Genomic DNA, 25,654 nt, shown 5'->3' with positions numbered 1-25,654 from the left:
GCTGTGGCGACCAGCGCAGCTGCCCCCTCGTGTGCTCCGTGGCGTACAATCACCTGGTGGTTAGTTGGCATGGTTTGTTCATTCGTTCTGTCGCTTGTGACTGGAGCTGACCACGCCGCTGGTGAACAGCGCAGCTGCGCTCCCTACTGGCAGATATTAGTGAAACTGTGAGTAGCTGATGACGCGTGGTGCACGTTCACCAATTTCCATCTACACTGTGTCAGCGCGTAGAAATCCTCACCGGTGAGTGGTGCCACTACAAATCCTTGACTGAATGTCTGTCAGGAATGTAGTGACTGCGGGTCGTGTAGATTCGAGGAGGGCAAAGGTCATGTACTCAATGAGAGGTGGCAGCGGCTGAAGGCACGGAGTACAGCGGCTCCACTGTGTGGTCTGAGGCGCACTGAGCCCACAAGCACCTACCTCTTTTCCAATGGGTGAGAGTTTTGACTGACTGGTGTGAAACAGAGCAGCTGCACCTCAGCCTTCGGGCACAATTAAAGTTTTCTCGTCGTGTATGAAGCCAAAAACAAACACAAAGCGCCTAATTTGGGCTGGGTGCGTTTAAACCTCAAAGGGCACCGACGAACACAAAGCACGGCTGCGTGACAATGTGAAAGCGACGACATTTTGTCATGTTGTGGCCCGAGTTTGCATCCTGGGGGGTTTTAAAGCTCTCTCCGCACCTTTACAAATTGAAATAAACGGACGGGGGTTTGCCCAAGATCACAACGTGTGGCCGAGGCTACCAGAGGCTCGCCATGCGTCCTCGACGCCACGAAGTAGGAGCCCCGTTGATGGTGGGATGCGCGAGTGACTACGTTTAAGCGCCTCGAAGCCCCTCGCCATCCTCATATAGGAGCCTCCAGGGCCCAGTACATATGTCTATAGGATAAGGCTGCCGAGGGGCCCTAGACCTCCCCCCCTGAGGGTGAGTATAGCGCCCTCGCTTGAGCCTCTCCCGCCAAAAGTTGGGCGCTGCCCTCCACCGACCACCCGCCCCCTGTCCACCCGCTGTCACACCCGCAGATGAGAGCAACCGCCGCCGCGAGACTCCCCACCCTCCCTCCAGGCAGCGGCATTTTATTGTAGCGCCTTGAAGCAGGCCGGTATTCTGTATACATTCCCCATTTACTGCACGCGCAGTCCAGCTTCACTTTGAAAAGGGCGCCTCAGGTCCCTCTCGAAAGACAGAACCACCAGTTTCTGCGTACCATCAAAGAGAAAATACCAAGTGCCCCGCCCCTACCCCCCCCATACCCAAGTTGGAAGCCATCCACACCATGGTGTTATTGGAAGGGAGGAGCATTAATAACTTTCAGCTGCCTTTGAAATACAGAACTGTCTTATTCTGGGCGCAATCCAGGCAGTTTGAGGGTTAAATTCAGCTGTTCTTTTTCAACACGTTCTGGCAGGCACCCAGCTCTGTATTTATAATACCTACACGAACAACTCCTGCTCTCATACAATGTACTTAAAACCAACATAATTCCACGGCATTTTAGACGTATTTATTTGTGAAGGCTGGGAAAGGATTAGTAATGTTGAAGAAAAAAACAAATTTACATAAACGCAGCATTTACATTCTTAAGTTTATGCCTTGCAAGGAGGCAAAGATGGCCATTTGTGCCAAACCGAGAAGTTGATTTAACTAGAGTAGTGGGCATGGCTTCTGGGCTTATTATTCTATGTTCCTAATTTTAATTTCGAGCCGTGCACGACGAGTGCGAGTTGTGCAGCACGTTCTAAACATGGGTGTCCAAAGTAGGCCCAAGAGGCAAAACCGCGCCAGATTTTAAGGCAACAAAGGTAAAATGATTTTATATGCAATTGATCAGAATCGAACTCTTTTACCTGGTTAGCAGTTAAACTAACAAACTTCCATGAATCCGGCTTATGGACAAATGCTGAACGCCACTGCTGCACATATTTGACCCACTGTTAAAATCAGTTTTTGATCTTTATTTGGGGTAGGAGGGCTTTTGACAGTGAGTGCAGAGTGACAGCAAGTGACAATGAATGCAAAGTGACAGCAAGTGACAGTGAATGCAGAGTGACAGCAAGTGACAGTGAATGCAGAGTGACAGCAAGTGACAGTGAGTGCAGAGTGACAGCAATTGACAGTGAGAGCAGAGTGACAGTGACTGCAAACTGAGTGCAGAGTGACAGTGACTGCAGACTGAGTGCAGAGTGACAGTGAGGGCTGAGTGACAGTGAGGGCTGAGTGACAGTGAGGGCTGAGTGACAGTGAGGGCTGAGTGACAGTGAGGGCAGAGTGACAGTGAGTGCAGAGTGACAGTGAGTGCAGAGTGACAGTGAGTGCAGAGTGACGCAGAGTGACAGTGAGTGCAGAGTGACAGTGAGTGCAGAGTGACAGTGAGTACAGAGTGACAGTGAGTGCAGAGTGACAGTGAGTGCAGAGTGACAGTGAGTGCAGAGTGACAGTGAGTGCAGAGTGACAGTGAGTGCAGAGTGACAGTGATTGCAGAGTGACAGTGATTGCAGAGTGACACTGATTGCAGAGTGACACTGATTGCAGAGTGACAGCAGAGTGACACTGATTGCAGAGTGACAGCAGAGTGACACTGATTGCAGAGTGACACTGATTGCAAAGTGACACTAGAGTGACACTGATTGCAGAGTGACACTAGAGTGACACTGATTGCAGAGTGACACTAGAGTGACACTGATTGCAGAGTGACACTAGAGTGACACTGATTGCAGAGTGACAGCAGAGTGACACTGATTGCAGAGTGACAGCAGACTGACACTGATTGCAGAGTGACAGCAGAGTGACACTGATTGCAGAGTGACACTGATTGCAGAGTGACACTAGAGTGACACTGATTGCAGAGTGACACTAGAGTGACACTGATTGCAGAGTGACACTAGAGTGACACTGATTGCAGAGTGACACTAGAGTGACACTGATTGCAGAGTGACACTAGAGTGACACTGATTGCAGAGTGACACTAGAGTGACACTGATTGCAGAGTGACAGCAGAGTGACACTGATTGCAGAGTGACAGCAGAGTGACACTGATTGCAGAGTGACAGCAGAGTGACACTGATTGCAGAGTGTGAGTAGTGTGAACAGTGTGTAAGTGTGCAGGGTGCACATTGTGTGAGTGTGCAAGATGAGTCTGCAGGATGAACATTGTGTGACTATGCAGGGTGAACAGTGTGAGTGTGCAGTGTCAGCAGTGTGTGAATGTGTAGGGGCAGTGTGTGAGTGTGCAGGAAACAAACACTCAAAGTAAGTCCACCACACACATACATACCACCACACACAAGAAGACACACACCATACACACACATACACCACACACACATACCACACACACACATACCACACACACACACACACACACACCACACACACACCATATACACACCACACACACATACACGACACACACATACCACACATACACACCACACTCATCACCACTCATACACACCACACTCATCACCACTCACCCCCACAGACTCACCCCCACAGACTCACCACTACAAACACAACCACACACACAACAACACCAGCCGTCAGTACATGCTTTCACCAGGGCCAAACACCACCAGGCATCAATGCACTTTTTCACCAAACACAAACACCATCAGGCGTACAACACCAGGCAGCCGTCAGTGCATGCTTTTACAAGGCGCACTCAGCAGCAACCGTCGGTGCACGCTTTCACCAAACACACACCATCAGCCATCTCTGCACGCTTTTACCAAACACACACCCACCAGCCGTCAGTGCACCCTTCCACCAGGCACACACACCTCCAGGCGCCAGTGCACTCTTCCACCAAACACACACACCAACAGCCATCAGTCCACGCATCAATTGTTAACGCATCCACAATTAACTATTGTAGCAATCGCTGTATGATACACTTTACTTTTAAACATATTCATCTAAAGCACAGCATGCAACCATTGGTAAAATTACAATCTAACCCACATAATTCCACTACACACCACATGCACACACTCCATAACACATGGCAAAAAGACATTGGCATTTACAATGCCATTAGCTCAAACTCAAATAAATCCGAGCCCGATTGCATTTCTAATGCTTGTTTTTTCTTCTCTCAACAAAACCTACCCAAAAAGAAACCCCCATTCCCATCCATTTTCCAAACCCTAACCCTCTTCCCCCGGGCTGTGTTGTTTTGCTTGATGTCTGACTAAAATGACATCAATAATTCCACACACTTGCTGGGGAGGATAAGGTCATAGCAACAGGCTGATGAAGGAATACGAGGATATCTTCTAGACTTACTCAGCTTCAGTACTATTTCTTCTAGTAGTAGGAGCCAATGTCAAATAAATTCAACGCAAGTACTAGTTATACTTGCAAGCAAATACTTTACCATTTGTTAGGCTACATTATGGCACTGTTCTAGTGTACTGTCACCTGCTATATTCTCGATCGTACCGTAACCGTTGTAATGCTACAGTAAGGACAAAGGTTTCGTTTTCTTTTTTTCCATAGGCATGCAACTGCCACTGTGTCACACCACTAGTACCACCGCAATGAGGAAATTTCAGCCGCCCAGGATTGCCAACGTTAATCCCCATTTCACGTGTAGCCAGCCCTGGGCCTAGCCCTAATTTCTAACACAAATTACAGGTAAGATAAGCGTTTGGTGGGAGGTAGTATAATGGAGTATTAGGACTAGACAAGAGATTGACGGTAGTACTACTAAAGTCCTACGACTGTTCAGGAAAACAAACTTACTGTTACACCCCCGTCCCCCACCCACCAGACTGAAAAGCAGTAAAAAACAGGTATGGTCAGATAAAGTTTAAAATGTATATTTATGTAGCCCTAACAAAATATTCTCCCTCAAGACCCTCCCTAACCCCAACGATTGTCTTTGAAAAGTCCCAAAAAGAACCCAACTCCCAAATCCCACCCCCAAAAGTCTCTAAAAAAAGGGCAAGGGACACTCCACTACTGGAGGGTGCTGGTGCATTTTGCGGCATGGGCATCATACTCCTTGCGGAGGGTGGCAAGCTCGAAGCGGAGGCCCTCCACCAAGTTCTTATAGTTATGGACCTCCTGCTCCAGGTAGGACATTCGGACTCCTAGGCGGCGTTGGCGTGCCTTGCAGCTCCTGTGGGGGGCAGCTGGTCTTTCTGCTGCTTGGCGGTGGCGGTTGGCTTTGTTAGCCCGGCTCCGTACCGCTGGAGCACTGCGCATGCTGGCGGCCCGTGGGGTCACGGAGGAGGATGCAGCTGTCCCAGTCGAGGATGTTGTTGTTGCACCGGTCGACTGCGTGTCCTCCTCCTCCTCCAGGGCCACCAGCCGCCGATATTCGGCGACAGTGGCATCCAGCCTCCGTTGCCGGGCCATTCGAGCCTGCTCCCTCCGTGATGTCGATTTGGAAGGAGCAACTATATGAAGAAAGAAAGACATAGTCTGTAACCAATGCTCCTTAGCATTAATAACACAAAGTGATTGAGCCGAAAGTTGGGTCACAGTACAAGTAGCAAATTGAAAGCACAGTACATAACTATTGAGGACAGTATCTATGTAACCTCCCACTTCTGCATCCTTGCTCTAACATTAGTGGTAGTTTAATGAACAAATTCCACGACCACTATGGACTTCCATTACAGTCGACTATGACAGTACACCAGTCTTATTCTTCTTCTTCTCTCTTGTTTAGGAAAATTGGTACGTTATCTTATGCAAGCCGGCAGAATGGCAGCACAGTGAACTTGCACCCGAGAAAAACAGTTGCACACCATGATGAATGAGACAGACTTGCGTTACTGTACCGGTCCAGTACATGCAGGTGGTGAAGCTATTACTTTTCTATTACGGGTGGCACTGAGAATACTCTGTTACAAGGGCTACTGCTTAATTAATTAACCTTTCACCCTACAGTGCAAATGAGTACTAGAAAAGGAAAATGAAGAAGCTAAATAATTTGATTATCTATCACTTCACATGGGACGTATTTGATGACATATGGGATGACTTTAGGTGCTTTGCTTAATATTGAGTGAACAGTGATACACCCACACATGAATGACGTACTACAACTAAACTAAAGTTATTAAGAGAGGTACGGAGTGTCCACCGTAATAACCGGATATATGCTGTGCTTGCAGTTGCAATACAAAGTACTGCTACTATTCATGGTAGTATTGGACACATTTACAATTTCTTTTCCTTGCCTTCCCTACACTGGAACGGACGTGCGGGTGCGGTGGTACATGCTCTTCAAGGTAACACTTAGTTCATCCAGCGACCATCTACTCTCTCTAGATACACATGTGCTATCTAAGAGTCAGAGAATACCATGCTCCAGGCATCCATTCATTCAAAGTATACGCACACATACAGTTTCTGTTTCACCCACCCAGGCTGCTGTCCTTCCACCCATCCTTGCTTCATCATTGACCCAGCCATGCACCATACCATATTCTTTCCTTCCCAGCCACCTCGGGGGCCAAGCAAACACATATCGTTCTTCTTTGCCAGCCATCATAAAATTTCGCGTCCCACTTACTTACACCCTTCTTTCGCTTTTCGTTCATCCCATCCATCACGTTCATCTAAGATCTTATTGGGATTCTTCTCACCAAAAACTTCACAGCTAAGTCGGAGTACATTTCGAGGAGGCTACTACCTGGTTGATTTGTAATAAATACACCCGTGCAGAAAGCACACTATGCAGTCTTCAATCTCAATAAGTAAGGAATATATAGCTTACCTGTTCCCGCCACCACCGTGCGAACCCCCACAGGACCATCCGCCGGCTCTTGCACCGCATCCTCCCCAGAGTCCTCCGAGTCCTCGCCCAACACCGCCACCTCCGCGCTGGCCCCGCCACCAGATGTTCCACCTACAAAGTACATTTAAGAATGTTAGAATACACCAGTCACTACTATATAATATTTGGTCTAGGAGTAATAAAGAAATGTTAAAAAAACAGAATACAATGTAATAATTTGTGACTGTCTACTCTAAAGTAAAAATGTCCCTTTTTCCAGGGAAGGCTGTTGTCTTGCTGCACTTTTATGCACAACTGATGAATGCTTGCTTTTTATTTTTAACACGCACCACTTTTTCTCCTAACAGACAGAAGCTTGACTTCTAAGAACACGACCAGGATCAAGTTCAAACCAGGTGAGAGCTCGGCTCGACCACAAGAAATGTGTCCAATTAATCGTCAGCACTAAGCACTTTTCCGTTTTCAGTTAAATAGTTTTATGACAAAGTTGATTTTAATAAATGTGTTTACTTTTAATAAAGCTTTGAAACTTAAATAGACTCTGTGGTTTTTGGTCCTCCAGACTAGAGTGGATGAGCTAAAGGTTTTGACATTTTTGCAAGCATGAGTGCCTCTGACACTTCTTGACTGTGACTCCGTCCGTACTCTTGTCCTGCGTAGGATAATCTAAAGATCATTGGGGATCAATCATCGGTGACTTCGGGAGCTAAATGACTCTGCCACACTATCTAGTCAGTAAGGAGACAGTGCATAGAGCTATTGCTGAATAGAATGGGAGTCCAATGGAATTGCCAAATGTCCAATCTTAGTTAGGTACACAGACAAACTAATAAGAATAATCTAGTAATACCACAGGGAGTCATATTCGAGGCAGGATAAGAATGTATATCCAGTCTACAAGAAGATCAAAGACGATTTAGAAAAAATCGAATGAGGAACGCTAGGAAAAAATAGGTACTCTTTATTAAAATTAAAACTTACTGGGGCCAGCAAAGGAGCCCTCGCCTGCCCGATCCTGGCCTGCATCCTCCTGAACAGCACCCTCCTCCTCCTCCTCCTGTGTCCGACTCCTCTTGCCCTTGGGGGGAGCTGATGTACAACATGAAAGAAAGAAAGACCAGAAAACATGGATGAGATTTGTCAACCAAATCAAACATTTCAAAAGAACAATAACAAAATATTTTGGAGAAATAGCAAATAGATAGACAACTATTCCACGGGATCTATCTCATGTGGTATACTACGTTATTCGTATTGCCTGATTTGCGGACCGTTGACTTAGAAAGTTCCTATGTAACTCAATAAACAGACTACTAAAGAGGTTTGCCTAGGCCTGGCAGGCAGCAGTCCGCAGCACGCGAAGTGACAGACAAAGTCCATCCTGCTTGCAGATCAGTGAATACTCAAACTATCAATCCACCCACCACCACCACTATTTCTTCTTATAGCCATGTGTCTAAAGGAAGGACTGGACTTCAGTCTGTTGGGGCTGATTTAGAAGTCTCTTGCGGCTCATTTTCCTCCATTGTTGCATGACTTTTTGTGACGCAGCGGCAGAACAAAAGACTCGCCATGGTGTTGGTGCGGCGTATATATTAAAAAAAAAACACATATGGGCGATGCATCACGTTGTAAAGCCCTGCGCCATCAGGGGGCGTTCCGGCGCAAGGGAGGGCGTACCTGCGCAGGAACGAATCCTAAAAGTGGCTGAGGGAAATCTACAAGATGTCAATCAGTCACCCTGCGCGCTTGAAGCCGACGTACGGCTTGATGCAGCATTGGGGAGATAGGGTACCCCAGAGCATTGCTGGAGCTGCGCCATCGTTGGCACGCAACTCCAGCAATGCGCCGCCTTTACGGCACAGATGCGTAAGGCTTCTGTGACGTTTTGGGCCAATGGGTGGTGGTGGCATGGCACACAATTACTGCCGCATCCCTGCTACTTTGCAGGGATGCGCCGGTAATTGAAAATATGACCCTTAGTGTCTAGCATTACGCAGTTCTTATCTTTACACTACACTCATACATAATTTCTCAGGCCAATGAAATGAACACAAAATACAAAACAAATAAGCATAGTAGCAAGCAAGGCTACTGAGAAGGAGAGCAGTGCACCTGAAATGCATAGAAGATTTTGAAATATAATTTACCTATGTAATCGGCAGCATTATTGCTCTTGGTAAAGAACAAAGATTTGCCAATAACAGAGCCGGATAAAACAGAGTAGTGATGAATAGCTACTACTACTCACCAAGCCCGGGGACCTCTACGCCGAGTGCGTCCAGCAAGTCCCGTTCCCGGTCCATGACATCTGTCCAGCGGTGGGTGGCCTGGTTATATGTGCGCCGGACCCCAGAGAGCTTAAACATGGCCCGGCACACCTTCTCCCACCGCTTCCGGCGCTCCCGGATGCCATAGCCGGTTGCGATCTTGCCGCCTCCCAGGACCGTCTTGGGGAGGCGGCGCTGGACGTGGAAGATGAGTGCGGCCACCTCCTCCGCGCTAAAGATCTCCCGTGGCACCACTTGCTCCCCCCTCAAACGCCCGCACGGGAGCCGGGCACGGGGTGCGGGACCCTTCCCCTTCTCAGGGTGCTTCCCGGCTCCCTTTACCATGGTCTGGGCAGAAATAAAGTTAAATGATAAAGAAGAAATAGAATAGTGAAGAAGAAAAGAAAAGAGTTTAAAAGTAACTAAAAGTAGCAGAAAACACAAAAATATAGAGCTAGAAAAATAGAGGGATAGATAATAAGTAAAATAGATCAAATAAACTTCAAACAAGCAAAGGATGGCAGAGATTCAGAGAGGATACAGAAAGCATGCCCAGAACCATAGCAATGAATGAGAAACAAGATGGCCGCGCCCGTTCACGACCGCGTGGGTAAGTTCGCGCGAGATTTTCCTCGCGAGCACGCGCGAAATTGTACTAGCGAGCAGCACAATTTTTTATACATTACTTTTGTTGTAGACATTTATGACTTAACTGTACCTGTCTTGAGTTTTTGATATGAATTGAAAAAAAATTTCTTGTGATTTCTGATTGATAACAGTATTTATATGAACTAAAAGAAAAAAAGAGAAAAAAATAAAATTTTATATGTTTTGAATAAATCCAGTATATTATCTGTTTTTTGTCACCTGTTTTGGACATTTATAGACATAATTGCATAATTGAATTATAAGGCCACTGTAGGAACGTTTATACATTACAGCACTTTGCGAGATTACACATAGCGGCCGGAAACGGAATTACGTCACGCAAACAAGATGGCCGCGCCCGTGTACGACCGCTAGGGTAACTTGGCAAACGTATAGCTACAAGCGCCTCGCGAACACGCACAAAATCACGCGAACATACACGTCGCAAAAAAAAAATTTGTGTATTCGCAAGCATTCGCGGCTTCCGAAATCGATCTCGCACGGATTCGCGCCCCAAAAAACGCGCAAAATTGCAGAAAAAACAATTGTTGCTAAACTGAAAGCAATGAGCAGGTGCAAAAGTTCAAACTTAACATTAGTAACATTCACTCTAGTGCTTCCTGAGGGGCCCCTCCAGAGTTTGCAACTATTCTATGACCCTGCTATGACCCAAACAGCAGGCTCATAGAATAGCTACAAGTAGACCATAAAGGTCCTGTGAAAAAAAATTGGAAGGAAGCAGGTGCCAGCCAGACTGGAACTTTCAAAATAACTGACACATTAATCAACCCCAAATTAATTCATGGCAGTTGAAGTAGGGGAGGTGTGCTTGCTTTTTTCAACCCCCATAAACTACAGTGATAAACAAACCTAATGGGTGGCAGTGTGGATGTACCAGAGGGTGGCATGGGTGTCCCAGAGGGTGGCAGTGGTGAAACAGAGGGTGCTGTGAACCTGTGATGATAAACCAGACGTAGAAACAACATAGTCGCGGCCGTTGCGAGCCGAAAAGTAAGTTTGCAATTGCGAAATGGTCCCAAAATCCACGCGAACGCTCGCCAACACAAAAACGGGAAAATCCGCAAATCCGCGAGAGTTCGCGTATTGTCGCGGATTGCGAATCCGTTAATCCGCAAATTCGCGTACGCGAGATCCGCTAGATCCGCCCATGCTTAATAGTCACACATGCAAATAAACTATCAAACATCCATTTACTTGCATATACAGCTATACACACACCACTACACTTTCTTTTACAGAATCATACACATACTTACTCTCTTAAACAATCACTTACAGAAACACATACTTATTTATACAGGAACTCATACAATCTCCCACTCTCACATATACTCACTTATATACATCAATACTCACATATACTAGTTTAAAACATATGTAGTTACTCCTAAAGATACTATTGAGACAGGCATTCACTCACTAACACACCTATACACACACTCATCCACCCATACAGTCCTGCACACATGCTGTCTTCAAAACACATACAGTGAGTCAGTCATTCATGCATCTGTGCAATATCCCCCACCGAACCATACAGACACTCATACTGATACTCAAAAAACAAACTAATAACCCATATACACACTCATGTAGCTACTCACGAACCCATGCAGCCGCTTACACACCAACTGAGAGACTAATACAGACTTTCACACAGTTTAGTCACTAACCCATGCATTCAGTGAGACACGTTCCATCACTCACTTATACAGTCAGTCACGCACCTACTAAATATTCCCTTCAGGCACTTGTAAATGCACTCATTCTTCAATACATCTTGGCATAGATATATATGCAAAATATTTAAACTTTACAGAAATACACATTTACTGGATGATGTCATCAGTGACGTCATCAGTGATGTCATTTGAGATGTCATCAGTGATGTCATGAGTGATGTCACTGACCATGTCATGAGTGATGTAATATGTGACGTAATCAGCAGTGCATTGCGGGCGCGCGAGTTATAGTTAACTATAACGGGGGAATTTCAATGGTTTTGTGTGAGTGAAATGTCCAGCTAACCATAACATGTGTGAAACCTACGGTTTTTCAGTGAATTTCTAAGGTTTTTTAAATGCTAATTTCTAACTATAACATGTGTGAAACCCATTTTTTTTCAGTGAATATATATATATATATATATATATATATATATATATATATATATATATATATATATATATATATATATATATATCGCCTTTTTCCGCTTGTCACAATTCCCCATCCCCGGAATATTTGAAGCAGGCATGGACCACGTTTCTGTGCAAAGTTCATTTATTTACTTTCCTTTAGTCGGCCATGACACGTTTCGGTCCCTCCTGGACCTTGTTCAAATAGATATATTCACTGAAAAAACCATAGGTTTCTGGGCTGTTATAGTTAGCTGGACATTTCACTTGTACAAAACCATAGAAATTTCACCGTAATAGTTAGTTCAGCTAACTATAACTCGCGCCCCCGCAATGCACTGCTCATGACGTTACATATTACATCATTCATGGCATGGTCAGTGACAACACTGATGACATCACTGATGACATCTCAAATGACATCTCAAATGACATCACTGATGACATCATCCAGTGACTGTGTGTTTCTGTAAAGTTTAAATATGTTTTATATATATGCCAAGGTGTATTGAAGAATCAGTGGGCGTATAAGTGTCTGAATGAAGGATTTATGAGGTGTGTGACTGATTGTATAAGACACAGATTAAACGTGCCTTACTGAATGCATACATTAGTGACTAAACTGTGTGAATGTGTGTATCAGTGTGTCTGTTGTTGTGTAAGCTAGTACATGGCTTAGTCAGTAGCTACATGAAAGTTTACATGGGTTATTGATTGTTTGCCTGAGTATTTGTAGCGGTGCCTGAGTGTGTGTGTGGGTGGGTTGGAGGTGTGTGACTCTGTGCATAGGTGTCCGAGTAGTTGATTCACTGGCTGTATGGGTTCGAGAGTGCATGTAGAAACAGCTCTATGACTGCATGAGTGTGCGTATGGGTGAGTTTGTGAGTGAATGGAGATCTCAGTGGTACATGTAAGTAGCTACATATGTAAAGGCAGTGTATGTGAGTGATGTATATGAATAACTATATATGACAGTGAGTGATTACGAGAGTGGCTGAATAAATGAGTGTGTACTTGTATCACTGATTATATCGGAGAGTAAGTAGGCACTACTATCTGTATGAATTAGTGAGGTGGTGTATGTATAACTGTATAGGTGAGTAAATGGGAGTGTAATTGATTATTTACATGACTATCTAGGTCTGTGAGTAACTCCATGGATGAGTGGCGGTATGTGACTGTCTGAATAGGTGTATGAGTGCATATGATAGTGTTGTATTGAGGAGTGACTGCATGTGTTAGTTATTGTATAGGTGAATGAGTGAATGTGTGTGTAGACCTAAGAATCAGTGAGTGGGTATGTACTAACTGGTGTTGGTGTGTCTATGGTTTCAAAAATGGTAGTCTGTATTTTAGAATGGGTGTTTCAAAGAGTGAGGAGGTGCATCATATTATCACGTGGATGATGCCATCAGTGATGTCATTTGAGATGTCATCAATGATGTAATCAGTGATGTCACTGACCATGCCATGAATGATGTAATATGTGACGTTATGAGCAGTACATTGCGGGGGTGCAAGTTATAGTTAGCTGAACTAACTATAACAGTGGAATTTCTATGTTTTTTCAGTGAATTTCAATGGTTTTTTAAATGCTAATTTCTAACTACAATGTCCCTATAACATATAATGTTTTTTAAGTACTTTTTAAAAACTTGTGTATACTTTTTAAAGTGAAAACTAACTTAATAGTAGTCTTTTATAACTTATAATTATGGCTCCTGCTTTTATGGTATTTATTTTTTGGGCATTTCCGTCTGTATTTATCCATATTTTTCGTTAATAATTGTATTTGTATTTACATCTGAAATGAGTATATTTCCAAATGTATTTGTCTGATAAATATACACTCATGGCTGAAGGACTGACCATTTTCAGTCATATAAACACTCTTAGATGATAAACTATACACAACCTTGATATTAAAATGAGCAAGTTTTCTTATACGAGCATATATATAGCTCTTTGGTGTGGCACGGTTACAACGAATTTTTTACAACGCACTACCATTACATCGCAACTTTTACCAAACAAACCATTACAACGCATTACGCTGGGGGGCGCTCTAGGATAGGGAATGTATTTAATATACTATCCAACACCTTCCCTGCTATCCACGGGGACTGGAGTTGGAATAGTAAATTAAATAATTCACTATCCAGCGCCTAAAAGCATTATGCGTTGTAATGGACTGCGTGGTAAAAACCACGTTGTAAAGGCATGCGTGGTAAAAGCATGCGTTGTAGTGACACCAATCCAGCTCTTTAAGGCTCTTTACTAAAATTATTTTATTGTTTTAACCCTTTTACTTTTACATCGACAGACCTATTGGGTGGTACTCATCATTGACAGCATTTAGAATCGCTCCAAAAATAACCCAATTTCAGTTTTTATCCGCATTTTAAAATAAATACAGAGAGGAAAATAAATACTTTTCTGTCTGTATTTATCTGTAAAAATCAGTAAAAACAGAAAACAAGGAGCCCTACTTATAATTTACCAATGTTTTGAACTTAATTGGCAGTAATTAACATAATAAGTGTAGTAAAAGTATGACGCAGCACCTATAATACCTGACTTCGAACAACAGCGTTCACAGTTCGATTCTCGACTCCAGCAGCATCTTAGCCCACCACTATCTCACTGTGGCTAACACCTTGCTTAATCTTCCCAATGCCCCTGAGCGCTGGCACACCTTTCTGGGGGTAGCTTTACGCTTTACAAATGCTGGCATTTTTTAAATTTTAACAGCATATTGAGGACAAATATTAGCATGTTTTCTTTTTCTTCGATTGTGAATGATATTTTTTTAAATATTTTCTATTTAGATGTTTTTAATCATGAGAATGCAAATGACACAGTTTGCCAGGTAACACTTTTTAAACTGTCCAACGTATGTAGATATTAAGGACCCTATACGTGTTACGATGGAAATCGAAACCTTTACAGCTTCACGGTTTGTAACTTTTCTCAACATGTGCACTAGTTAAACAGTTAAAACGTGAGCACGTGTAAACTGCAAAACGTGACATCTAAGTGAGCGGAGCTGCATCTTCCTTCCATAGACTACTCAATAACAAAAAAAGTATATAAACCAAACCTGTTGTTCGATTAGTTTTGTTTTCACAAGTTATTTCTCGGTGCCCATTCTGTGATGTAGGTTCCATTTTCTAGCGTCATATTCTTGATTTGCGTCAACAAAACATATTCCGGAGTTGTAAGTTGTTTCATTATGGCATAGTAGATATTTATAATACATAGCTATTTGACAATATTTAAACATTTACATCTAGAAAAAAGTGTTATTGCATGTGTTTGCCTTTTTTTCTGTAATGTCAGCTGCTTGTTTTCAGAAACAGACAGATTACAGCAAACATTGCTCCTTTTCTGGCTCCTTTGAGCTCATATACTGTGACTTTGTATATTATAATATTGACACTGTACTTGACCTTAGAGGTGTTGGTGACCCATCGGTGCAAACCCTAAACATTTTCAAGTAAGTCACCACCTTCCAGCTGTTAGTCTGTTTTCCCCTAGGGACCATGTACTGTTAATATGTATATTATAATATGAACAGTCATGTTGATCTCAGAGGAGTTCATGACCTGTCTGCACAAAAAGTAAAGATATATAAGCAACATCACCAGCTTCAGGCTTTTATTCTGTCCCCCCTTTTGATCAAATACTGTGAATATGTATATTATAATTTCCACAGTATAATGATCTCAGAGGAGTTTATGACCTGTCGCCACGAAGATCAAACTTTTCGACTTCCCGGAGAAAAGAAGCTTTGAAAATAATTACTGCTCGAAAGTATTTTGTTATTAATCTTCTGTGCTATTCGTAACTTTATTTTCCTTTTCTTTTTACTGTAACAATGGTGTCATTCATTATATTGTAATAGACTGTCCTATTGTTATAGAAGAGGAATTGGTGATTTGTCGGCGTCATCTGTAATACAGCTTACAAAACATTATAATGTACTTGAGCTGATATTTTTTCAGTGAGCATATTTTACGAAATTGCAGAATAAAAAATATAGCTTTCATACATACTTTGTTACTTTAAATATTTGATAAACCCTACATTTCTGAATGTTATTTTCTAATTTCTATTCTTCTCAGTTGCGTTTCCTATTCACGTTTTCCCTATAGGATATATAGGACCAGTACTGTATATTATATTAGTACTATCCTATATATTCTTAAATGAGTATGTGATTTCTTAGCGGAACAGTGTGCATCCTCTAAGCACTACGACGGAACATTCCCAAATTCTACAAAATACACATTTGAAAAATGATAATGCATACATTTCTATCTAATATGAAGTCATTTGTGTTTAGCTGTTTTATACTTGTTCTTCTGACCTCCGATAATGTAGTGCGGGAGTGTTTGATGTACACTTCTTTTTTACTTTATCTAAATGTAACTGATACCCTCTTATATTATCAAGAATATGGGGCAAGACTTGTACAAACTATAGCAGAAAAAAGGAGGGTGTTGCCACGCTTAACTGATATTTCATGAAATTCCATTTTTATTTGTCACCCCTTTGATATATACAGCGTCAGTATCTGAAGAAACTTTATTTGTAATTGCTAAATAAAAACTCTTTCAAACCTAAACTGAAATTTTTGCTGTGCAACGACACCTCCCCGTCAGAAAAGTAAACACCACATTATAAGTAAATAATGCTCCTGGGAAGTATCCCAACTGCAAACTTGATAAAAAGAAGACCGCAAGACGCACTGTTATTTTTCCGCCGTGAATTGTAAACTTGTGCTCGGAACACTTTAGCCAATAACATTTCAATGTTGTTCCGCAGAGGAGGAGGGAATGGCTGCCAACACTTCTACTTTTAATGCTTCACAGCCAATGAACATTAAGCTTCGGAAGGTCCTGCTTGGAACACGTTAGCCAATGAAATGCCCTAATACTCTGCGGAGAGGGAAGGAATCGCTCACAACACTTCTACTTACAATGTTGACAGCCAAGCAACATTAAGCTAGGGAAAGTCCTCCTTGGAACACGTCAGCCAATCAGATGTCCCTCCTACTCTGCGGAGGGGAAGTGAACGGCTTCTAAGACTTCTACTTTCAATAGTTCACAACCAATCAACATTTAGCTCTGGAAGCTCCTCCTTAGAACATGTCAGCCAATGAGATGTCCCTCCTACTCTGCGGAGGGGACGTGAATGGCTGGCAACACGTCTACTTTCAATAGTTCGCAACCAACCAACATGAAGCTCTGGAAGCTCCTCCTTAGAACATGTCAGTCAATCAGATGTCCCTCCTACTCCGCGGAGGAGAAGGGAATACCTACCAACACTTCTACTTTCAATAGTTCGCAACCAATCAACATTAAGCTGAGGAAGGTCCTCCTTACAACATTTGAGCCAATTAGATGTACTTGCTACTTTGCGGAGGAGAAGTGAATAGCAGAAAACACTTCTACTTTCGATGGTTCGCACCCAATGAACAATAAGCTTGTTGTTGGAACACCTCAGCCAATTACACATTAATTTTGTTCCGCGCACGCATACCGAACACGCCCTCCCACATATTAATAAATTTCCTGTAACAAAGTGACTCAATCCGTAACAAAAGTGTACACTGCATAATAAATAAACATTATTCCACATTATATTAAAGAAAGGCCGCATTACCGCGCATTGTTGTTTTCCCAATATAATTTCCACAGCCTACTGCACCCCCTTCCCAACATGAGTGAAGCCCCAGAGCTGCGGAGGCCCAAGCGAGCCCCGCTAATATTTTTTAAGAAATGCAGCTGGGATATAGAACACTCCCTATCACATAATAATACATTTCCTGTAACAAAGTGACTCTAGAAATGATAACAGTGAACACTGCATAAAAAGAAAACATTATTCAGCATTACATTAAAGGAAGACCGCTGTATGATGTATTGTTGTTTTCCCAATATAATTTCCACAGCCTACTGAACCCCCCCTCTCAACATAAGTGAAACCCCGGGACTGCGGGGGCCCCAGCGAGCCCCCGCTAATATTTTTTTAACAAATACCCCTGGGACCTATTTCCACAGCCTACTGAACCCCCCTCCCAACATAAGTGAAGCCTGGGACTGCAGGGGCCCCAGCGAGCCACTGCTATTATTTTTTTAACAAATACCCCAGGGACCTAGCCCACCAAGGAGCCTCATTAAAATAAAATGTGGGAACCTGTGACCCCAGCGCCAATTGCGCCGTCCCTTTTTTTAAATGCTTTTTTGGGCCCTGGGGGTCCTTCTGGGACTCCCTGAGCAGGTCTAGGGGTCCGGGTGTTTCTACCCTGCACCCTTCTCTGGTTTTATATCTTTGTTTCTCTGTTTTCTGGTGACTCTCTTCTACCGAGTCACAAGATGGCTGCCAACACTTCCTGGTTTGGAGTATTCACAGCCAATCACAGTAAAGCTTGTGCTCGGGAACTTAGGCTCCGCCCAGATACTGAATGGATTTACACCATTTAAAAAAAGGTCGCTTTCTTATCCATGCACTACCTTTCTACCAAATTTGGGGTAATACCGTTCTGTAGTTTTGGCTATAGCCTTGCCCAAAGCTACCTATGGGAAATTGATTTTTTTGACTCTTATTTTTTGAATTTTTCAAAAACTACTGAACGGATTTACACCATTTAAAAAAAAAAGGTCGCTTTCTGAATCAAGCTCTACCGTTTTGCCAAATTTGGGGTAATTCCGTCCAGCAGTTCGGGCTGTAGCTCATCGCAAAATTTCCTATGGAAATTAACATGGGGAAAACCCGTTTTGGGACCCCCCTTTTTTCTCAAACTCCACTTGACAAATCACCCCCAAACTTTCAGGATAGGAGCTGACCAGGATCGACTTTTGTTTTGAAGAATTTCAGGAAGGTTCGTCAAACGACACCAAAGTTATTAGCAAATCAAAACTTGCTTTTCCTATGGAAACTAGGTTCTAACTATAACTACCTACTTGCGACCGCCAGTAGGTAATATATATTTACATACATAAATAAATATATATATGTATATATATATATCTATATATATATATATATATTTCGTGCACTTGCGCTTCTGACATGTTTTAAACCTGAACGACTGATGACCAGTTTATTTTGCTAACACTGTCAGCCTGTTGAACTACATTTTTTCATAGCTAAATCAGGGAAACCATCATATTTGGTTTAGTTCTTAGTGTACAGCATCAAATCTACCTCACTCACTATCCCATTCATATAAACTACAGCGATTCTTTTGCTTATTGCACAGATTTGCTACAATTGTATTTTCAGTTTATACATCTTAGCCACTGAAAAAAATGTGCACATCACACAGGTACTCACTCCCAAATATTTTATGGAAACATATACATATTTTTCATTTACCTGCACAAAGCGGAACTCCCGCCAGTTGACTGCATTACTAACAGATGGCAGGGAAGTTATTCCAAGAAGCACATAGAAAAAGAATCCGAGGATCCCCAGAGCTATGTATGAGTCGCTACGCCAAGCTGACACAATCTCAAAAGGAGAGGTTTTGTTATTTTGTATCTGTTGGGAAAAAAACACAAGGTATTATGTAAGAGTTCTATTTCCTGCTTGTGCTGTAGATGCTGATGCAAGAACATGACCAAAATATAGTGGAAATCAGAAGTCAAGGTGGCTATACCGGTGCTTCACATAATATAAACAACACAGACAAATGTGGATACTTTTGTTAGAGTCTGCCTGTGATTGCTCATTATAGATGAGTGTGGTTTACAAACTGAATAGCAACTCCATGAACCTCCAACTCAATGCGGCGTTTGGTGTTAAAGGCTATGACAAAAACTGTAGCTTCCCCTGGCAGTTTAAAAGTGTCTGAACAAGTATGCTCTTTGCTCAGGCACCTGACAATAGTTGCAATGTCCCGAAAGAATGCAATGTTCCAAATAATAAAAAATGTTACTGTGATAAAATAAAAGATTATACTGAACCTTATATTAGCAAAAATGTCACAGATGATATATACCCTTCGCCCCCAGAAGTCCCTTAGAGGTTTTAGATAACTTGCGGACAACATATTTTTCATTTCAAAAATAGGATTTATTGTATCAAAAAGCAACAGAGTTTGAGTCTCGCTTGAAAAGATAGGACGATTTGCAATGATTTCAACCTTACATATATGTGATGTTATAATTAGAATTGTACTTGTTTTTATCGGGCACTCTAGTTGGACTACAATATTTTAGACTGATTACATAATATTTAATACTATATATATCATTGAGAAACAATATGCAATTTTTGTTTGCTTTGAATGGGGTTTTGGGATTGGGCTCTGCAGCAAATACTTCAAAAGCATTTGTTATAGTTCTTCACACAAAGTTCTTCCGGATGTAATGACAGAGAAGAAGGGAAACTGATCTCTGAAGTACCTATTAATATGAGATGTAGCATGAGTAAGAAGGCAACAAGAAGCAGGGGGCATTTGAGGAAGAGGCAGCTGTAGATGTGCAGCAGAGCCTGAGAAATATTCCTGCAACAAGCTCTAAAAATATTATCTTTATATGTATGTTTGCAAAATTTGTGGAGGTTGTGGCAAGATAGACATAGTACGAAGACCATGTCAACTAGCATGTAGGTAAGATGATGGTCATGTTGATGAAGGAACCATTTGCAGAGCATCAATATTACATCAAATAGCCCTTTGTCCATTTAAACGGCAGGCCTTTCTTGAGATTGTCGCTGCACTGAGGATGAACGCTGTACTGTACATGTAATATATGGGGTTTTTTTCAAGCAGAGGATGTAGTGGCACAAGAAAAGTAATTTACTATAAAATGAGAACAAATCAAATGTGCAAAAAAATAATAGCTGATTAAAGGCATCTCATCAATAATCCACTTTTCAACAAGGTGACTAACCTTTACATTTGCTTTTTGAATTTGAAAGCAGGCATTGATGTAGAGGATCGAGGAATCTTAGGAGGAAATGTACCTTTATTTTAGGAATGTAGCATCATGGTGACTCCACGCTATTCAGATACTCTTTAGTGATACCTGGTGAGGGGGAAGCTTGGGCAGTGCAAAACGGGTTCCTCAAAATTTGATACAAACCATGGTTTGTTCGGTCTTTAGACAGTTGATATGTGGGTGGATCTGAGGAGGGGTAATTGTGTTTCTGATAAAGCTGGTGTTGGATTAAATCTAAGTTCTGGTCCATACAACTATAGTAATCCTAGAAAATGCAGCAGTCATTCTAAAGTATTTCCTGACATTGCTTGTCCTATATAAACTTGAAAATAACTAGTAAAAAAATCATAATATGTAATGTGGTGATATTTGGGAGGCAGGAGACAGTGTGGTTGAGCACAGGTTAGATTATAAATATTCAGATGTTTTGTTCTCAAATAGCGATATCTTCAGGGAATTTTATGTCAATTTATAAAGGATAGCTAGGGAGGTGCCTCTGGGGGAAGTGGAGTTTTTGCTGGACACGACACCTTTGGTCACTTTAGGTCCTGAATGAGTGAAATGTTGGGGGGTCCTATCATGGTCAATAAAATATGGCGCTATCAAAGACCTAGGCAGAAGGAAAATGCTAGGATCTGATGGACTCCCAGCCGAGTTCTATCTAACACATTATATACATATATACATATCATCCACTGGTGGTCACCAGTACGTAGTTATAGTTAGGATGTAGTTTTTATATGAAGAGCTTTTTTTCTTTTACAAATAACATTTGCGTCGTTTGATGAATCCTCGCAACTTTTTCAAAACTAGTATGACGCTCACTCCAGCATGCTAGTCGTCAAGCGGGGGCCGAGAAAAAGGGGGGATTCCAAAATGCATTTTTCTGTAGTTAATTCCCATAGGAACTTTTTACACAGCTACAGCCCGAAATGCTGAATGGAATTACACCAATTTAGGCGGAAAGATAGATATAGCCTTTTTGTGATTTTGGTGTAAATCCGTTCAGTAGTCTTTGAGATATTAACCAAAATCCAAATTTGTATATATAGGGATGCAAATCATCTGAGGATCCGAGAGTTCCCGTTCTCAAATCTGATGAGTTCCAAACCAGAATGTGTTGGCAGCCATCAAGGTAAGTCTCAGAAAAGATGTTAAAAAATAAGTGAAGGGGGCAGGGCATGAATACCATGACCCCATAACCCTCTTGGTCCCCCTACTGGAGCTTATTAATGCCTGAGGACCACCACCTTCACGTGGCGTATTTATTGTTAAAGGGGGGCCTCTCAGATCCTCCTGGCCCAGAGGCACACCACCTCCCGGCCACATTCCAAAAATAAATTGGGGGGGGCTTTGGGTACTCTTCGGTAATCCGGGGAGCACATACTCCCTGGGAATTATGCATTGTTATGGGGGCCTCTTGGAACCCCCCGCGGACCGCCATGTCCCTGTTTCTATAAGCAATTTGGAATGGGGGCCTTAGGGACCCCCTGGGCCCTGGGGACCACCAATTTCTTGGGGCCAACTTCTTTTTTTAAAAATAGGACAGGGGTCATGCAGCCCCCTCCCAAAGCTTTCCCTGCCCCGGTGACCACCACCTCCCTGGGGAAGGCCCTGCAAACAAGATAGGAAGGGCACTGCACATCAAGCCTCCTGGAGCCATAGATGGCACTGAGAACCCCCACCCCATAGGACCGGCTCCTGCTATGTCCTGGGGTGCTCATCCCTGGGACATAGCTGTTTGATCTGGCCTGGTGGGAGCTTTACTGCTCCAGCCAAGTCACAGCAAATGCTCCATTTCCAGCACACAAGAGCTCAGAAATGCTGGTGCTTGCTGGAAGCGGGGCAGAATTGCTTTCAGACTCAGGGAACTGCATGTTTAGCAGCTTGCTATGTCTGAAAGGGGGAACATCCTTTACCACACGGATTTTACTCCTCAGTACCCTTTCAACGCGTCTTTTACAACGCAAGTCGTAACCACGACTTGCGCTGGAGGGCGCTACAGGACAAGGAATAATTTAATTTACTATCCAACACCTTCCCTACTGTACGTAGGCTGGTGTTGGAATAGTAAATTAAAAAATTCCTAAGTCCGCACCCCTACAACGCAAGTCGTGGTAACGACTTGCGTTGTAAAAAACGGGTTGTAACGGTACACGTGGTACAACCATGCGTCGTACCGTCGTACATCCGTCTGAAAGTAATTTTGGCTTCTGCAGGATGTGGGGAGCTGGCAGGTGTAGGAGAGTAGGATCTGCTTACTATGGTACCACTTGTTGCTGGTGTTTCACTGTTTTTCGACTTTAGTCTGGCTGGGGGCCTGCTAACCAGGACCCCAGCCTAGCTGCCTCCTCTCTAAAATGATTGCATGTACTTTAGGTACACTCCAGTTTGGTTGCTGGGGTATCCTTGGGCGTCCCTAGTATATGGTACCTTAGGTAACAAGGGCATAGGTACCATAGAGGCCTACCAAGGGCTGAAGCATGTATTATGCCAACCCTGGGAAGCCTTCCGAAATGAAACCACAGGTCTACTACTGCAGCCTGGGTAAGGTGGTGCATGCACCCTTTACTAAGATATAGGTTACCTATTTCTACCTTTAATCACTGACACATATAAACCTATAAGTCACTCCTATGGCAGGCCTTAACAATCCTGAAGGCAGAGTGCTTGTTTTTGTGTGAGAGGGTTCCCATGCATGAGCAAGGCCCCTCTGCAGCTTTTGGAATCCATTCTCTGAGGCTGCTCTGTGATCTAGCCAGACCATATACTCTTAAGTGCATAATAACCTCGCAGTAAATGCTAACTTTGGAATGGCTGCATCGAAACATGTCATGTTTGGTGCCAAACACTTTGGAATCCTACCCCCCATGAGCCCTGGTGGCAGGGGTTAGAATTCCACCCTTCTAGAGGGAGAGGCATGTACACACTGGTCTGCCCGGTTAAAGTTTAGAAGAGCCCCAGCATCACAAAATGGATGCTGCAGCCACAGACACGAGTCTGGCCTCCGGCTGCTGACCGAAACTCCGGCAGGGGAGGCCTGGACAATACATTTCCTGTTACAGGGAGGTGTAACCACCTCCCAGACAGGCTTTAGTGTATTGCTGCTGGGTGGGAGCATTCTGAGAGTGCCTTGCTGTCTGCACTGGGGGTACATTTGGTATTCCTGTGCATAGTCCAGTTCAAACCAGTTGCAGGGGCACTCAGCCCCTGCTCTGGCACGATACTGGGCAAAGGAAATGGTTGTAACCACCCCTCTTTCCAAACCCTCCCATAGGTGAGCCCCCAGAGTATGTCCAACTCCTTTTCTTAGTAGAAGTAAGGGACCCCTGGCAACAGGACTTTAGATTACACCTGGATGAAACTCTGAAACGGAATCCTGGAACTTCGACACTCTACTAACGATTAGAGGATAGAAGAATCTCCCTTGAGGTCAAGGAGTGACTCCACTGTTCAAACAGGCACCAATGAAGCATTTGCCAGTCTGCATCTTTGAAGCTCACGCCGGACTCTGAAGTACCTGAAGCCCAGGAAGAGGATTTCCAGACTTCTCTAAGGTTGACCCGAGTCCCCAGCAAAGCTGAGACCCGCAGCCCTCACAAGTAACGTGGAATCAGAACTCCTGAAACTGTGTACATTTGCTAAGTGAATTAACTTCTCGATCTTTCCTGAAGTTGTGCTTTGGGTTACGTGTAGTCCTAGCCCCAAACATCATCTGCCCTGAAGATTGTGGGCCTACACTCCCCGAGTGTTCCGTGAGCCCACTTCTTGCATTTCTGCTTGAGGCTCCTTTGCAATCCCTGGTCTGTTGACTGCTGGGTCCCCTCAGAGGTAACTCTACTTTTCCATGTACTTCCCTGGTTGCTCCAGACGTGCCCTGACTCCCTACGAAGTGTGAGTCACTCAGACCTTGCTGGTCTGCACCAAAGCCTATCTCTGCTTTCTGCATGGGTTGCTGTAGCCAAGGCTTGTTGGGTCCAATCCGGGCACCGACCCCGCAGCACTCAAAATCCTTTGTGGGACAGCTTGAATCCAGATCCTGGTTGTTGTCAACGTCTCTGGGACCTCGTGGCTGAAGAGTCAAGCCTCACCTTCTTCACCTGAAATCACCCGACATCGGTGGGCATTCGACTATTATGCTCCTGGTCACTGGCAAGTGACCTGGCCTCTGTCCCCTCTGCTTTCAGGTTCTTCACATCTTTGCAGCAGATCGCCAATGAATACGACGACGAAACCCGACACAAAAAGACACCTATGCACCTGGCTTCCCTGGGTGAGGTAACTCGAATACTCCGGTGCTCACCTGGGTGTTGACTCTAGAACCTCCTAACTCTAAAAAGTTTGCTCAAAGTCCTCCTCGAAGTGTCCTTTATCTTTAAAGTCCCAACTGTGACTTTCCCTATAGAAGCTAATAGTGATTTGGAGCTGTGTTTAGACACTGCACGCATCCCCCGTGGGTCCCCGTGTCACTACCTTGGATGGTTTCTGGTGGCCCCAGCGGTTCTCAAGGCCCTAAGCCTTGTATCTATGCAAGTCGTGGTTCTTATACCACTTGATTAATATATGGTTTGGTATGCCCCTGGGGCTCAACACATATTGTGCTAATTTACTGTGTGCTTTTAAGTTTACTGAATGTACTTTTGTCTCTAGCCTCATAAAGAGACTAGAGAAATGCGTTTAGAATAAATACATATATTTTATATATACCTGGTGTGGTTCTCCTTTCATTTGGTCATTCACGAGATTATAGACTGGTAAGACCAGCTGCTTTACATTCCTTCAAGACTTAGCCTGAAGGTTGCTCTCCACAGCTGCCACTAGGAGAGCTTTCTATAAGGTTGTCTTTAACCTACCATCAATAAGGGGTC

The 25,654-nt window shown here is 43.4% G+C and overlaps 1 protein-coding gene across 10 annotated transcripts in view; it reads right to left on the bottom strand.

Moving 5' to 3' along the window:
• Positions 1–25,654, bottom strand: part of LOC144784678 (metalloreductase STEAP4-like) — a 445,141-nt gene that overhangs the window by 92,457 nt on the left and 327,030 nt on the right. For all 10 annotated transcript variants that reach the window (XM_078663621.1, XM_078663627.1, XM_078663619.1 and 7 more), the window contains one exon: positions 19,219–19,383. In XM_078663621.1, the coding sequence (XP_078519747.1) occupies positions 19,219–19,383 (165 nt within the window). The remainder of the gene's footprint in view (positions 1–19,218; positions 19,384–25,654) is intronic.

The sequence above is a fragment of the Lissotriton helveticus genome, chromosome 10, assembly GCF_964261635.1.
Source record: "Lissotriton helveticus chromosome 10, aLisHel1.1, whole genome shotgun sequence".
Taxonomy (NCBI): Eukaryota; Metazoa; Chordata; class Amphibia; order Caudata; family Salamandridae; genus Lissotriton; species Lissotriton helveticus.
The sequence above is the reverse complement of the archived record's forward strand: the minus strand, read 5'-3'. Positions and strand labels throughout refer to the sequence as shown.